The 15,295-nt window shown below is 48.3% G+C and overlaps 1 protein-coding gene and 1 long non-coding RNA gene across 2 annotated transcripts; one reads left to right on the plus strand and one right to left on the minus strand.

Moving 5' to 3' along the window:
• Positions 1-1,834: 1,834 nt before the first annotated feature.
• Positions 1,835-2,244, minus strand: LOC136356013 (uncharacterized). Its single transcript, XR_010740655.1, has 3 exons — positions 2,154-2,244; positions 1,979-2,077; positions 1,835-1,908 (listed from the first exon to the last, which is right to left on the minus strand). It is a non-coding gene; the product is annotated as an uncharacterized lncRNA (long non-coding RNA).
• A 5,961-nt stretch (positions 2,245-8,205) lies between these two features.
• LOC112938718 (uncharacterized) lies at positions 8,206-8,553 on the plus strand. Its single transcript, XM_026024932.1, has one exon. The coding sequence runs from the start codon at positions 8,206-8,208 to the stop codon at positions 8,551-8,553; it is 348 nt and encodes a 115-aa protein (XP_025880717.1).
• Positions 8,554-15,295: the final 6,742 nt, after the last annotated feature.

Consider the following 15,295-nt stretch of genomic DNA (forward strand, 5'->3'; position numbering starts at 1 on the left):
TTCGCCACCTTCGCTTATGGCTTTCGCCGTAGGGCTTCGCCCGAATGGTCTCGACGTCTTTGGCTTGGATCCTTGCTGGTACTATGGTTTTGGCGGGTTCGGCCGAAGGGCCTCATGGCATGCCTCCAACAAGCCCCTCACGGGCAAGGGTGAGTAGGGAGCTTCGGCTGAAATGGAAAAGCTCGCTTACGCCCTAGTGATGGCTTCGCGCAAGCTTAAGCACTACTTTCAGGCCCACAAAGTCACTGTGCCGTCGCAGTATCCTTTGGGCGAAGTGCTATGAAGCAAGAAGATCACTAGCCGATTCAGCAAGTGGGCAGCAGAGTTATCACCTTTCGACCTGCATTTTGTCGCCCGCACGGCCATCAAGTCCCAAGTCCTAGCTGACTTCGTGGCCGAATGGACACCGGCGTTCGCTGAAATTTTTACATTTTGGTCCTTTTTGAAAACTTATTTTACAAATAGACCCCTGAAAATACTTAAACCGGAAATGGTCCTTTTTGGGACGCCAGAGTGGCTGGCGCTGTACCCCAACATGGCGGCGCCAGCCACACTGGCGCCGTGCCCGTGCCACCATGGCAGTAGGGTTGTCGTGGAGGTGCTGACTAGGCCGAAGGGGGCGCCAGCCACAGTGGCGCCGCCCCTCATACCACGGCGCCAGCATGGCTGGCGCGCCCCTCCTCTGCGGGCCCCACCAACTTTCTCCCCGCCCTCAAAATTTTCGCCAAGTCTGTTCTGCCTCCGGGCTATGGCTGGCGTCCCCCCCCAGACCGCGGCGCCAGGGTGGCTGGCGCCCCCCCAGACCGCGGCGCCAGGGTGGCTGGCGCCCCCCTCCTCCCCCCATCGAAGCCCTTCTGCCTCCGGGCCTCGGCTGGCGCCGCCCTCATGGACCACGGTGCCAGGGTAGCTGGCGCCGTCCTCCACCCAGCCCGAAACCCTTCTGCCTCGCGGCACTGGCTGGCGCCGCCCTCCCCAACCGCGGCGCCAGGGTGGTTGGCGCCGCCCTCTGCCTCCCTGCAAATTGAAGATCCATATTGCACAAATGAACCAATTCACAGTTCGCAATTCAAATCACAATTCACAGATTCGTACAGACTAAAACAAGTTCCAATTGCACAAATCACAATGCCAAAAGTCCATCACATAGTCCTCACATAGTCCATCACATATTCCACACATCAAACAATGCCAAAAGTCCATCACATATTCCACACATCAAACAATGCCAAAAGTCTATCACATATCCCACACATCAAACAATGCCAAAAGTCCATCCTATATTCCACACATGAAACAATGTCAAAAGTCCATCACATAGTCCTCACATAGTCCATCACATTTTATATCACATAGTGCACCACATATGTCATACTACAAACCAATAGATTAACTTCATACAAATCACTTCTTCCGTTGGCGCCGAATTGCTTGCGAGCCCGGAGTGTACCTACATTTGAAAATCCAATGTTTAAAACATTTTAAAAACAAAATAAGGGAAATCAAATAACATTTGAGAATGGTAAGCTCATTTTACCTCTTTTTCGCTGCCCGAGTGGATCGCAAGTTGTATTGTGTGGGTTGCATCCCCTGAGGCGCGTCGGGAAGCTGCGACATGTCTATCTCCTCAGCGTCTGGTGCGACGTAGTCCTCATCCTCCTCATCCTCATCGTCATCGTCGTCGCTAGGTGGAGTCGGCGCCTTCCCCTTTCCCCTCCCTTGCTTAATGCGTGACGACGACGAGCCACCAACTCCTTCACGCTCTTCTATCCTGATGGAGTGTCGAGCGGTACTTGGACGCGCGGATTGAGGTAGTGGTGGTGGTAGTCTCCGCAGTTGGTACACGTTGTCCAATCCAACCGACCTGCAACCTAATCTTGCTGCAAGTTTCCGGCACCTTTGACGAACTTTCTGCATTTCAAAAAAAAAAGAAGTTTGTTAGGCATAACTCAAGTAATGCAAAGTGCTAAATAAATTTTACCTCTAAAACATTGCGGAGTGTGTTCTCCGTGTCCTCACCACCCCTCGGAGCTTGGAGGGCATGCCCCATTTCATTCACACTCCTGAGGAGCTCTCTCGACTGAAAGCGTGAGAAGATATATGTTAGGGTCTAGGGTGCAAATGGAAATAACTTTGACAAATGCAAGAAAACTTACGACTCTGTCTCTAAGTGGGGCGTGCTCCATTTGATATCCAACTCTAGTCCGGACATCATAGGGATTCCGCCCCTCATCGGAGTCGCGGTCATCTTCTATGTCGGCTTCCGTCCAAGTAGGGCGGAGGAATAGTCTATATGTCCTATGCAGCCAACGAAGGTACTCTGAGAAAAGATGATTTTGGTGTATAGTCTCGATGTACCTGTCGTTCCTTCCGGCTGTCCTCCATTCATCAATGTATCTATTATGCTCTAGCCCCCAGTCTTTCACCTTCTTTGTTCTCACCCTGTCATACCTAGACAAGTAGAAGGTGATGAAACAATAGTGAGCATCGACAAGGGTTAAATGGTACAAAATTGAACATTGACAATGAAAGCAAACAAAGATAAGAAATATTTACTTGTGTAATTCATCTCCAGTTGAGATGTCCTCAACCGGCCAATCTTGTTTCTTCCCGAACTGTCGCATGACACGGTGCGGAAGGTGGTACTCAACTGCCCAGAAACAAATCAATGGGCACTGGTACATGAAATAGTCAGAGTCTCGATTGCACATCGAGTTCAGGGTCAGGCTTGAAGCCTCATTTGTGTGGTATGGTAACCACTCAATCTGCAAAAGTTGAAGAGATGTCGTTGGTTAGTATCTCAATTAAAGAAGTAAATGTCTAACTAGAAGTGATATTGGAAGTACTTACATGTTGAGGCTGTAAGCAGTCCATCTCATTGACATAATGCTTGTATGCCACATCCCGGTGAGCATGTGCAGTGGCAGTACTCTCAAAAAGGTAGGCCACTGTCTTCTCCATGTCTGGCTCATTGTAGGGCCAAGGAGTGAAGCTTTGCCTCCACTTAGGCCTTCCAACTGGTAGTCTTAACCACATACACAGCTGAATCAATAGCACACAACCACTCATGTTGGATAATGATGCCTGACAACAACATGCCTCACAGAGCTGTCTATATGTCCACGCCAACACTGCTGAGCCCCAACTGAAACGGCCCAGATCACCAAGGTTGGCGACCAAAGGAATCCATATCGCCGAAGCAATGTCACCCCCAGCATCAGGAAACAGAACCCCTCCCAACAAGTGCAAGATGTATGCACGGGCATAACACTCAACACGCCATGGCTCAGCGTCGTCGTCAAGATGTGAGAAGTTCTGACTCAGCCAAGACAGGGGTATTCCATTCTGCATCTTCTTCCCCCCTTGCCCCTGCTCAATGTTCAGTTGAATGCCAAACAGCTGCTCCACTTGTGCACGCCATCCAGGAGTCTCTGTCCTGCCCGTCACGGCATGCCCCTGTAATGGGAGGGCCAAGATCATAGCCACATCCTGTAGAGTGATGGTCATCTCACCACTGGGAAGATGGAAGCTGTGTGTCTCAGGCCTCCATCTGTCCACAAGTGCTGTCAACGCAGGAGCGTTGAACACTGGCATTCCTCTGCTCACGACCAAGGCCACCCCGAGCAACCCGGCCGCCCTTAGGTACGGGATGTACCTATCGTCGAACACTGGGGGGGCATGAGCTCTGACTCGGAGTGGTTGAAGTACCTGCATTAGTAATTGTAAATCAATTAGTTAATATAATGTCAAATACACGCTACCGATACTTATGCACAAGTGAATCAATGCTGATTCATACCCTTCCCGCCTCGATCACAGCCCCGCGATGACGGGCCTCGTAGTACGCCTCCAAGGCTAGGTAAGTTGGCGGTTGTCCCTCCTCGGCCATCCTACATGAAAAAGTAATAAATTCACCGTTAGTTACCAATGGGACATATATTAAAAGAAAATGAATGCGAGAACATGAGTAGGAAAACAAAATATTTACCTCCCTAACACTTATATTTTTTTTGGACTTCTTCTTTTTTGGACGCTTAGGACACTTAGTTTTCTTGTGACCCTCCTGGTGACACAACGAGCATCTATTTTGCACCGGCGCAGCATAAAGTTGAACGCATGAAGGTGGTTTCCTTCCAGAACCACCCAGACCTGAGTCCATTTCGTTCTTGAATCGTTTCGATCTCCTCTTCCCTCTTGTTTTAATCTTCAAATTTGGGTCAGCAACAAATTCTTCACCATCGTACGGTGGCCACTGTGTGGGGTCGAGGTATGGCTCAAAGCGACTTGCCCATGTGTTCACAACGGCTCTTGAAGAGAACTGATACGGCATTCGGTTGGGAGATTCCTCATCAATTGCATAAATCAGATAAACGTGTATAAGATGTGAGCAAGGCATATGGTAGAGCAATGGCCTTTGACAAGAACATGAGTTCCCCTCACCTTCAACTTTGAAGGCTCTTGCGCCGAATCTAACACCACCACGCGTTATACCACCCCTCTCTGTGACCTCGTATGTCTTTTTCTGCTGATCAAAACACCTTGCGGTGTGTTCGTTCGCCTTATTTTTTTGCACCTTCATCTTACTATCAATCTTGGTGGACCAACGCTGCCCTAACTGAACTCGCTTCAAAGCTTCATCATGTCTGTTCACAAAGTAGTCATTGCACTTCATGAACGTAAATGATACTATGGCCGTCACTGGAAGCTTACGAACACCAACTAGCACGCTATTGAACTGTTCGGCCATGTTGGTTGTCATGTAACCCCACCGGCGGCCATTTCTATCGTATGCACGAGACCACTTATCTTTATCCAACAACTCATCTTCAAGCCATTTACGAGGACCTTCGGGAATACGCTGCCTTACTGCCTCAACATCCCTCTCAAATATCCACTTCTCGTCAATCTGACATATCCTTAGGAGCTCTTTTGTCTGATGCTTGTCCGCACCGGCCTTGTGGAAATTAGCACTGAAGTGCCTCATGCACCATCGGTGGTGAACCGGTGGCAATCCTGGAACAGGAGTCGTCATGGCATTCATTATACCAGCATGTCGATCTGAGATAATACAAACCTCCCAATGTGGCCCAACCACAACCCGTCGGACAAGATCGATAAACCAGCACCAGTCTCGTGAATTCTCTTTCTCCACCAAGGCAAAAGCTAAAGGTACAAGTTGGTCCTCCGCATCAGCTGATAATGCAGTCATCAAAGCACCACCGTATTTCCCAGTTAGGAAGGTTGCATCTATAGCTAGTATTGGCCTACAATGCTTAAATGCCTCAATGGAAGGACCAAAGCACCAGAATGCACGCATAAAAATTTTCTTGGTCACTCCATCAATGTTGACAACCCTATCAGGATGAGTATCGATGTGGTAGACCATACTGGGATTCCTCTGCTTAATGGCTTGCAGCAAAGTGGGCAAACGGACATACGCTTCACCCCATTCACCGTAAATGAGCTTCATAGCCTCCTCTCGTGCCCTCCAAGCCTTGCCATACTTCACCCTATACTGGAAAACCTCAAATATATACAAAGCTAACGCAGAAGCAGAGAGTGTAGGTTGCAGTTTTATGGCATTGCATAACCTATTTGCTATGAACTTTGATGTCAGCTGCCGGTGGCTCCCTGAACCTTCGGCAGTAGCACAACTATGTTCCTTACCTACCCGTGATATCCTCCACGTGCCACTAGACCTCTTAGTTGCATGGACCTTCCATTTGCACCGTGGGTTTTCACATTTAACAGTGTACCTCCTATTTGCAGCAGAATTGACAACACGGTATGGACGATGGTGCACGATGGCGTACTCCTGGAGCCATAGCTTCAATGCGACCATGGATGAGAACTCTAAACCCTTTCTGAGACCATCCACCTGGAATGGTTCTGGCAACTGATCTAGGTTGATACCGCCATCTAGTAGTGCACCATGGGCATGTATTAGGTCCCTAAACTCAGGAATGTCCGGCTTCCTCCCAAACACCTTCTAAAACGCACGACATTCCTCTAATGCTAACTTGTCATTATTAGTAAGTTGAGGGAATGGACGGTCATCATCAGAGTCTTCAGCAAATTCAACATCATATTGCTCAACACTTGCCTCCTCGTCAACATCATCTCTATTGACTTCTACTAAGACAGAATCGTGACCACCACTCAATTCGACATCAAAGTAATCATCTGGATTCACATATTGGCCTGCTACTTCTGTCGGGTATTCAGGGTTGACTCCGTACGACGACCAATGAACACTCGCCGACAAATGTTCACTTAGATCAAGACCCTCTTGTACTAACTCCCTTTTCATCTCCCTCGCTGCATCCACATCATCAGTACCGCAATGTCTCTTTGATGGTCCTACCTCCTATAAATCATTTCCAAGCAAAGGTCTCTTCTTCTCTCCTTCCCCCTCCAAGTCTTCTCGTACCAACTCAGTCTTACTTGCACCCCCTCCACGACGAGAATAATATGTCACAAAATTCTTCTCAACGTAATGATAAGAAGGAGATTTGTTTAGATCCAAATTTTCTACGGTACGAACTAACTTTGATGCAAACACCTCTAGAGATCTAAACTGAGACTCTTTTACCAAATCAAAGTAAACTTCCCATTCCAACTGACCTATCACATTTAATATATACTTATGCCCTTGACCAACATCGTATCTCCCATAAAAACGAATCTCCACATTATCCTCGGTCCATCCAAGAACTTCTTTCACTCGTGACCTTAGTTCATCTAGAGTTGGGTGGGTGGGAAACAAAATGGTCTTCAATGACATATCCTCAAACTCAACATGTGCACCAACATAAGGTTCCACCACTCTACCACCGTAGTAAACACGAACAAGTCTATCCATCTACACCAAAAAATCAAATGTAACTTTGCAACAAAAATTAAATCTTCATTCCTAAACGTAGTCCAAACCGACATATTATAACCAATGCATAACTTAAATTGTCCCAAAGCTACTACTCCAAAAAATTATTTAATCCACCTACAACTATCAACAAGTTTACTAGTGCATTACACATCGAAATATTACAAATACTTCATCATACAACCCAACCTAGTTCTAGTTAACTATAATCAATTTATATAATGCAACCAAAATTTTCTCACCTTCATATAATTAATGGTTAAAAGTTTAACCTATAGACTATAGCATCAAGTCCATCAAATTAAAATTACTTTCATGCCTCAACCATAATTTTTCATCCATCCATCCAACCAAACCATCCAAAAATTAACATTACCACATATATGGTTAAAAAAATTATGACACCAATGAGTACATTGCAAACATGTAGCACTCCAACAAGCCAATCCTAAGAACAAATGCTAAAAATCACAAATTTGGGTAAAAAAGGGGTTCTAGGGTTACCCACCGATCTACAAATTCAACCAATAAAAACAAAAAAAAAAGAGGGGTGAATGAAGGAGTCTACCTTTCTCTTCGATTTCCACAAAAAAATCCCGCGAAAAACGAGTTCAAATGGAGTGGATTTGAGGTGGGGAGGTGAGGGGGAGAGAGAGGGGGAGAGCTGCTGCTGCTCAGCTCGGGCTGGTGCTTGGGCGAAAATGGGAGTGGGGAGGAGATAGGTGGTGGGGCCCATGGGGTTTAATGGGTCGGCCCACAGAGGAGGGGCGCGCCAGCCATACTGGCGTTGTGGTATGAGGGGCGGCGCCAGTGTGGCTGGCGCCCCCATTCTGCCCAGTCAGCACCTCCATGATAGCCCTAGTGCCACGGTGGCACTGGCACGGCGCCAGTGCGGCTGGCGCCGCCATGTTGGGGTACGGCGCCAGCCACTCTGGCGCCCCAAAAATGACCATTTCCGGTTTAAGTTTTCCCAGGGGTCTATTTGTAAAATAAGTTTTTCAAAAAGGACCAAAATGTAAAAATTTCAGCCGGCGTTCACCCCCGAACCCGAGCCCGTCGAACAGCCTTCGATAATGCACTCCGACGGCACGTGGTCGCACAGGGGGGCGGGCGCCGCGGCAGTACTCACTTCGCCAAGAGGCGTGCCCATTCGATATGCCGCAAGGCTGCAGTTCGACACGACCAACAATACGGTCGAATACGAAGCTGTACTTTTGGGCCTAAGAAAGGCAAAAGCTTTGGGGGTTCGGCGCTTGCTCATCCGAACAGACTCCAAACTGGTGGCAAGTCATGTTGACAAATCCTTTGAGGCAAAAGAAGAAGGCATGAAGAGATATCTGGAGGCTGTTCGGTCTATGGAAAAGTGCTTCGCCGGCATAACGGTCGAACACTTACCTAGAGGCCATAATGTGGAAGCAGACACCCTGGCGAAATCTGCCGCCTGTGGAGGCCCGCATTCGCCAGGCATCTTTTTTGAAGTCTTGTACGTACCAAGTGTGCACACAGAAAGCCTGGACATCATGGCAATCAACCAGGCAGAACTGGGCGAAGACCCAGATGACTGGCGAACACCGTTCGTCAAGTACCTCAAGAACGGCTGGCTCCCAGAGGAGGAAGCAGAAGCGAAGCGCTTACAGCTCAGAGCCACAAAATACAAGCTTGTCTCCGGCTAGCTGTACCGCTCCGGGGTGCTCCAACCCTTACTTCGCTTCATGTCCTTCGCCGAAGGAGAAGAAATGGCGAAAGAAATACAACAGGGGCTGTGCGGTGCACATCAAGCCGCAAGGACAGTCGCCTCCAAAGTGTTTCGCTAGGGAGTCTATTGGCCCACCGTGCTGAAAGTTTGTGTTGAGCAAGCCAGGAAGTGCGAAAGCTGCCAGCGGCATGGCCGAAACCAGACTGCACCACAGTACGAGCTGCAGCCTATCGCACTAGTATGGCCTTTCGCCAGATGGGGTCTTGACATCATTGGCCCATTCCCTGTAGCAAGAAATGGGTATAAGTTCGCAATTGTAAGCATCGAATACTTCTCCTGCTGGATCGAAGCCGAACCACTCGGTGCGATCACTTCAGCAGCGGTACAAAACTTCGTGTGGAAAAACATTATTTGCCGTTTCGGAGTGCCGAAAGAGTTCATCACTGATAACGGCAAGCAATTCGACTCCAACAAATTCAAAGAAATGTGCAAGGGCTAAACCTGGAAATCAGGTTCGCCTCAGTCGCGCACCCACAGTCAAATGGGGCGGCTGAGCGCACAAATGGCAAAATTCTTGAGGTGCTCAAAAAAAGGCTTGAGGGGGCGGCGAAGGGTAAATGGCCAGACGAAATGCTATCCGTTCTTTGGGCCCTTCGAACGACCCCCACAAGGCCAACCAGGTTCAGCCCGTTCATGCTCCTCTATGGCGACGAAGCAATGACCCCGACTGAACTAGGGGCTAACTCGCCTAGGGTAGTGTTCCCGGGAGGCGAAGATGGGCACGAGGTGTCACTAGAACTCCTTGAAGGGATAAGAATCGAAGCGCTGGAACACATGCGCAAATACGCTGCAAGCACCTCGGCAACGTATAACAAAAAAGTTCGACCGACAGAACTGTTGCCTGGCCATCTCGTTCTAAGGAAAAAGGCGAACCCGGTGGCGGTCGGGAAGCTTGAATCAAAGTGGGAAGGGACGTTCCTCATCAAGCACAGATCCAGAACGGGCTCCTTTCGCCTAGCAACGCTGGAAGGCGAAGAGTTCGACCACTCCTGGAACACTGCTTCCCTCAAGCGTTTCTATGTCTAAACGGGTGGCACCCAAATCGCCAACTTATAAAAATGTACATATTTGCTATGTAAGCCTTTCGACACTATGTAAGCCCTTCGGCACAAAAATACAAAAAAAAAGAGAGAAAAAAAAACTGGATGTAGGGTCATTATCCACCTTGCAGGCCCAAACCAGTATAAAATCTTTGTGTTTCTCGCCTCTTTACCTGTGTAAATGATAATTCGTGGAAAAACCCCAAGGCAAACGCCTAATCAGCGAAAACGCCAGGGGGGCGAAACGGGCAAAACGAATCGGCCGAAGCATCGCTCGCCGAACGTTGAAACCGCGATAGCTTATTTCGGAAATAACTAACCGAACACCGTTATACTCGATCCATGTAAAAACATAAGCGCTCCTTTCAGCGCGGAACATCATAGATCGAAAACGGAAGTCGAAAGCTGAAAAGTCAGCATACCTATTTCGTTAATATACGCAACGGGGCCGACATGTTTCGACGCAATGAAAGCACAGAAGGTGACAATGCAAAAATAGCGAAAAGGAAATAAAACACGCCTTTATTAACCTCGAAAATATAATCGAAGGTTACAGCCATACAACATGCTACAAGCATATATAGCAAAGGCCTCACAGCCCAACTTACAAATAGATTACATCTTCGCCCCCACAATCATTCTCTCTATCTAAGGGATGATCGAGCGAACTACGTTCCTCATCACTACTAATATTATACACGACCCTAAGAGGAGAAGGGGGCGAAACACAGACTAAATTGTAACGACGTTGGGAGATCGCCTCCTGCCGATCAGTTTTCTGATGGTTTCACCAAAAGCGAGCCATATCCTCCAAACGTCTTGTACGAACAAAATCGTAATCTTCTAAGGTTCGCCCGGGGTGCGCCCGCAACCAGCCGGCAACCATAAAAACCTTATAGCTGCGACCGTTTATCTCCATTTCGCGATAAACAGGCCGGAATGGACATCGCACCTTCGGCAGACCCTTCAATGCCACAAATTCCTCGTTTTGACTTCGCCAGCTCCCAGAAGGGGGCCGAATGCACGACTTTCGGCAAACACCCTGGTAGACAGTGCAGAAAGGGCAAAACACAATTTACACAATAAAAAAAGGCGAAAGGGTTATACTTCGCCAAGTAGAATAAGGGATTATATTAAAAGAACAGCTTGAAGCCGAACAGGCAAAAACTCTATATACAAAAACTTAGACTATAAGAAGGTCCGAAAGGACCAAATAAAAAATAAAAAGACACGAGGGCGAAGGACCTCACACCTCAGGGTGGTCTTGGCCTCCGTTGCCTTCGCCCTCATGCTCGGGGGACCGTCCCGACGGCCGGACATCCTTTTCGGAGTTGGCGGCAGCGCCCTCCTCGTTCCTCACGATCCTCTCAAGGTTCTCGCAAATTTGAACCTTCGCGCAATCCCGGCCGCCATCCTCCCAAAACCCCTTCCGAAAGGCCCTTAACGCAGCCCCGGAGTACTGCGTGTTGCTAGGCCATTCCTCCTTCACAAAATCGGGAAATTCTTGGATGTGATCGCAGCCGTGCGCGTGCAAGAGGCTGAGAACGAATCCCGCCGAAACGCGAGCGCAACAGTCCCCGTAAGCACCTGCCACTTCGACAACTGAACCGGCCGCCTCCTGCGTCCATTCGGAAAAATCGAGTGCAGTCCCACCTTCGCCCGGAGCATCTTCCGCCCGCGCCCCAAGATCATTAAGGGCCAGGCGGAGAGTATAGCAGGCCTCCTTGGCGGACTCAGTGGCTGGTGCCAAAGTTGCGGCAGTAGCTTCGGCCGACGCAACGCAGGCTTCGAGGGATTTAATCTTCTCCTCGGCCGAAGCAAGCTGACGGTCTCGTTCGGCATTCCGTTCGCATGCCGCTTCAAGATCAAAGCGGAGAGACCTGTTTTCAGCATTTGCCTTTTTCAAAGTATCTGCCACAACGCGCCTCTCGTCTTCCTTGTGCCGAAGATCTTCTTCGGACTTCCGAAGGCGAAGGCAGTACCCATCAAGCCGCTCTAGGGCAGACTTCTTGGCGCTTAGATGCGCAGCAAGGCCCTGACAAGAAATATATGTTACGTCAGAAAGCTTGCGAAAGAGCAGAATTCGGCACAAAAAAATAAGTCATGCCCGTACGAATAGACTTTCCACAGCTGCGCAACTTTCGCCGAACTCGTTCAGTTCGGTGAAGAGCCCAAGGCCTTCGGTCGGCGCTATGACCTGGCACACCCCATCTACGAACGGAGTGATTTCAGGCCGCGTGGCGAAGTCGACGGGGATGAAGTGTGGGGCGGTAAGCGTCACGTCCGAAATGCTACCTTCAACCGCTGGGGCCTTCCCCTCTCGTTGACGAATAGGTGACGGGACCACAACGATCCGTTCGCCTTCAGCTAGGTTCGTCCCAGCGGCCGGAACTGAAGCACTCCCGCCCGTTGCCGCTTCGGCATCACTAGCAGGTGGCGGAGACATGCGTCTACCACGGGATGCCGCGCGTTGCAGCACTGGCGAAGTAGGGGTCCCGTCGGACCCTTCACTGTCCGAAAAGCCATGCCAAACCTGCACAACCTTCCCCTTCTTCTTTTTCCTTCTAACGGCCATCATCGGTTTCACGGCCGTGCTGGAAATCACCAAAAGGGTGTTCGCCACGACGATATCCTATGGCCGCGTAGGCGAAACGTGCGAGCCTGCACTATATTTCGCAAGGGTAGGGCAGGGGGTATAGCCATGAGAGGCATCCTCTTCAGAACCGACATCGGCATCCTCCTCTTCCTCCTCCTCCCCATCACTTTCGACGACGGCCTTCGTGCTACGGCAAGTTCGGATTTGGCCGCCTTTCACGATCGCACGCTTGCGTTTTCTCGAAGTGCCAGCCTCATCATCGCCGACCTGAGAGGGTTTCAATCGGCTCGGTAATTCGCCAGCAAAGACACGATTCACTCGGCCGTCGGCTTGGCGCTGAAGCAAGCGGGTGAACTCGGCTCTAGTCAGAGTACCGATCATCTTCGACGCCTCAAATTCAGCGTCTTCCAAAGTCCGCACTGCGAAAAGAGAGAAACACAACCGTTTAGCCTACAAAGTGCCTTCGTAAAAGAAGTGTGCGGCCTAAGTCAAAAACAAAAAAAAACCTTACTCTCGGCCCCTGCAGGGAGAACAAGGCGGGGAAGCCCAAGAACTTCTTCGCCCTCATTCACGGAAACATCCCACGTGCGGGCGAGAGGCGAAATTCGAAGGAGACAAAACTCCTCGCAAAGATCCCTGGTGCTGAGCCGTCGGGCAACTTTGCGAAGGAAAATGAGCCGAGACTCGAGAGTCCCATCGATCTCCACGGTTGGCTTCGCATTGATGGTGACAGCAGAATGCTCAAAAGGTAGCCAGTTCGCCTGAGCATCTTCGGAGGAATAGGGGTTGTTGACGTAGAACCATTTCTGCATCCAATTCCTATCCCATTTCGCCATCGATATGGGCACTGGCCAAGCATCTGAACGCTCCAGTCGAAGCATGAAGTTCACGCAGCCAAAAATGGTTTTCCTTGGACCCGCCGGTGTCTGCACATCTTTGGTCGAAGCGCATGCAGTGAATAAAGTGGCGAAAAGCTCGGCGGTAGGGACAAACCCACAAGTCCGGCACATCCAAGCAAAAACTGCCAGCTTTGGGAACGCCGACGGGCTAAGCTGGGGAAGCTTGACCTCATACATCAAAAGCACTGAAGGTAAGAAGTCATCGCATGGAAGGCGAAGGCCAGCAGTGAAGTATGCGGCGAAGACAACCGTTCGACTATCCCCAGGCTCTGGCACGCGGCAAAGGGCAGCCGAAACGGTAAATTCCCATCGGAACAATGCCGAACAGTAAAAGCCCGAGTACGGAAAAGGAAAAGCCCATGGAGCCCATTACTATTCATAGTAATAAAAGAGCCTTTTTAAAAAAAACCTCCTTTCGACGTCCTGCAACCAATGCGAAAAGAAATTTTTTCCTCAAAGAAATTTTATCTAAACACAAAAACTAACAAACTCTGTTTACAGGAACAATGTAGATTTCGGCGGGAACATCAGCCGAAAGGGGGCGCCTCATACCATGCCACATGGTTTGCACGGTCTCGGCTGAAGGGCCTCATGGCATGCCTCCAACATAGGGTTTGCTACAAGTTCAGGGGAGGAGATAGAGGGAGGAGGGCCTAGCCAAGCTTTGGCCAAATAACTTTCTCACGTGCATGTAAACCGAAATGAGTTATTAACATATGATTAATTATATATTAACTATTACAAACTTGAAAAATAAATTTATTTAATTTTTAAGAAAATTAATATAGAAAGTTTAGAAAAAAAAACACACGCTTAGCAGTTTGGGAAGCATGCTCACGAATTCAGCCTAATGGTGCCTTATGGTTTTGGCTGATTAGCGGCACACAAAATAAAAAACATTATTAGCATATGATTCATTGAGTATTAATTATTAAGAACTTGAAAATTGGATTTATTTAATTTTTTAAAGCATTTTCTATCTAGAAAGTACTTTTTTATGAGATACATCGTTTAATAGTTTGAAAGGCATGCTAATAGAAAATGAGGAGCAGCCAAGCTCAATTTAGCTATTGAACAGGCCTAAGGCTTAGGTGTTAAGTTGGAGAAAATGTTGTAGGAATGTTAAAGGCCTATAACGTTATATCTGTTTGAAATTTTTCAAAACAAATAACCGAAAAGGTTTCCCAACCTATATAGAAGCAACTAACCATGGAGAATATTTTTTTAAATCCAGACCGGCATGTTAGAGAATAATTTTCGATAGGCAAAGTCGTTTTTTTGGCATTGAAACCTTGGTCAACATTCCAACCACAGTTCATGGTGGTTTTGATCAACATGCTATAATGGTTTATCAGCTAACATGAATCGGGCCTTAGGCAAATTTTGTAGTTATGGAGTTTAAATTCAGTATCCACATTAGCCAAAACATGCATAATAAGCATATGCTCCAGGGAAAAAAATTGTTTAGCACGTTAGTTGTCCTGTTTTGAAAATTAACGGTGTTCTATAGTTTTAGAGCCAAAAATCATTATATGTTTACCTACATAATGCTTCGTATCTCATCGAAACTCAAAATTAGACAATAACTAACTTAGTAGAGTTGGTAAAGGCCTATGTATCCTTTCACTGTCCTACCAAGCCCTCGTATATTATTAGGTCAAAAATATATATAATTTGGTGGCCGAAGGCGGTGGAGGTGGTTCGCTCGAACCCCTGTTACAGCTAAACCAGCCTTGGCACCCCCGGCTGCCTCCTTGCACGTGGCAACTGCCCATTGGTTGGTGATGGCAGTTGTGGGTGAACCGATCTCCACAGCCATTATTGGAGGCTATAAAATGAGGAGCTCACTCACTTCCAAAATGCATAACAAAGGGAAATACAACCCCATTTTAAGTTCTAAGCATGACTTCAGTACGTGGAATTAGATGGTGAGTGAGAGGAAGCTCCGGAAGAAGTGACCTAAATATCGGAGTTCTCTCAAGGAAGTTCTAGAGGAGTGTCGGGTTAATTTGTCGACATTCTTCTGTTGGATTTTGATCATATCAAATATCAACATATGTCTATATAAACCGAGTTGCCGCCTCCTCGCAACACACCCAAAAAGCAATCTAGGATTTTGCCTCC

Source organism: Oryza sativa, chromosome 4 (assembly GCF_034140825.1).
Source record: "Oryza sativa Japonica Group chromosome 4, ASM3414082v1".
NCBI classification, from domain to species: domain Eukaryota; kingdom Viridiplantae; phylum Streptophyta; class Magnoliopsida; order Poales; family Poaceae; genus Oryza; species Oryza sativa.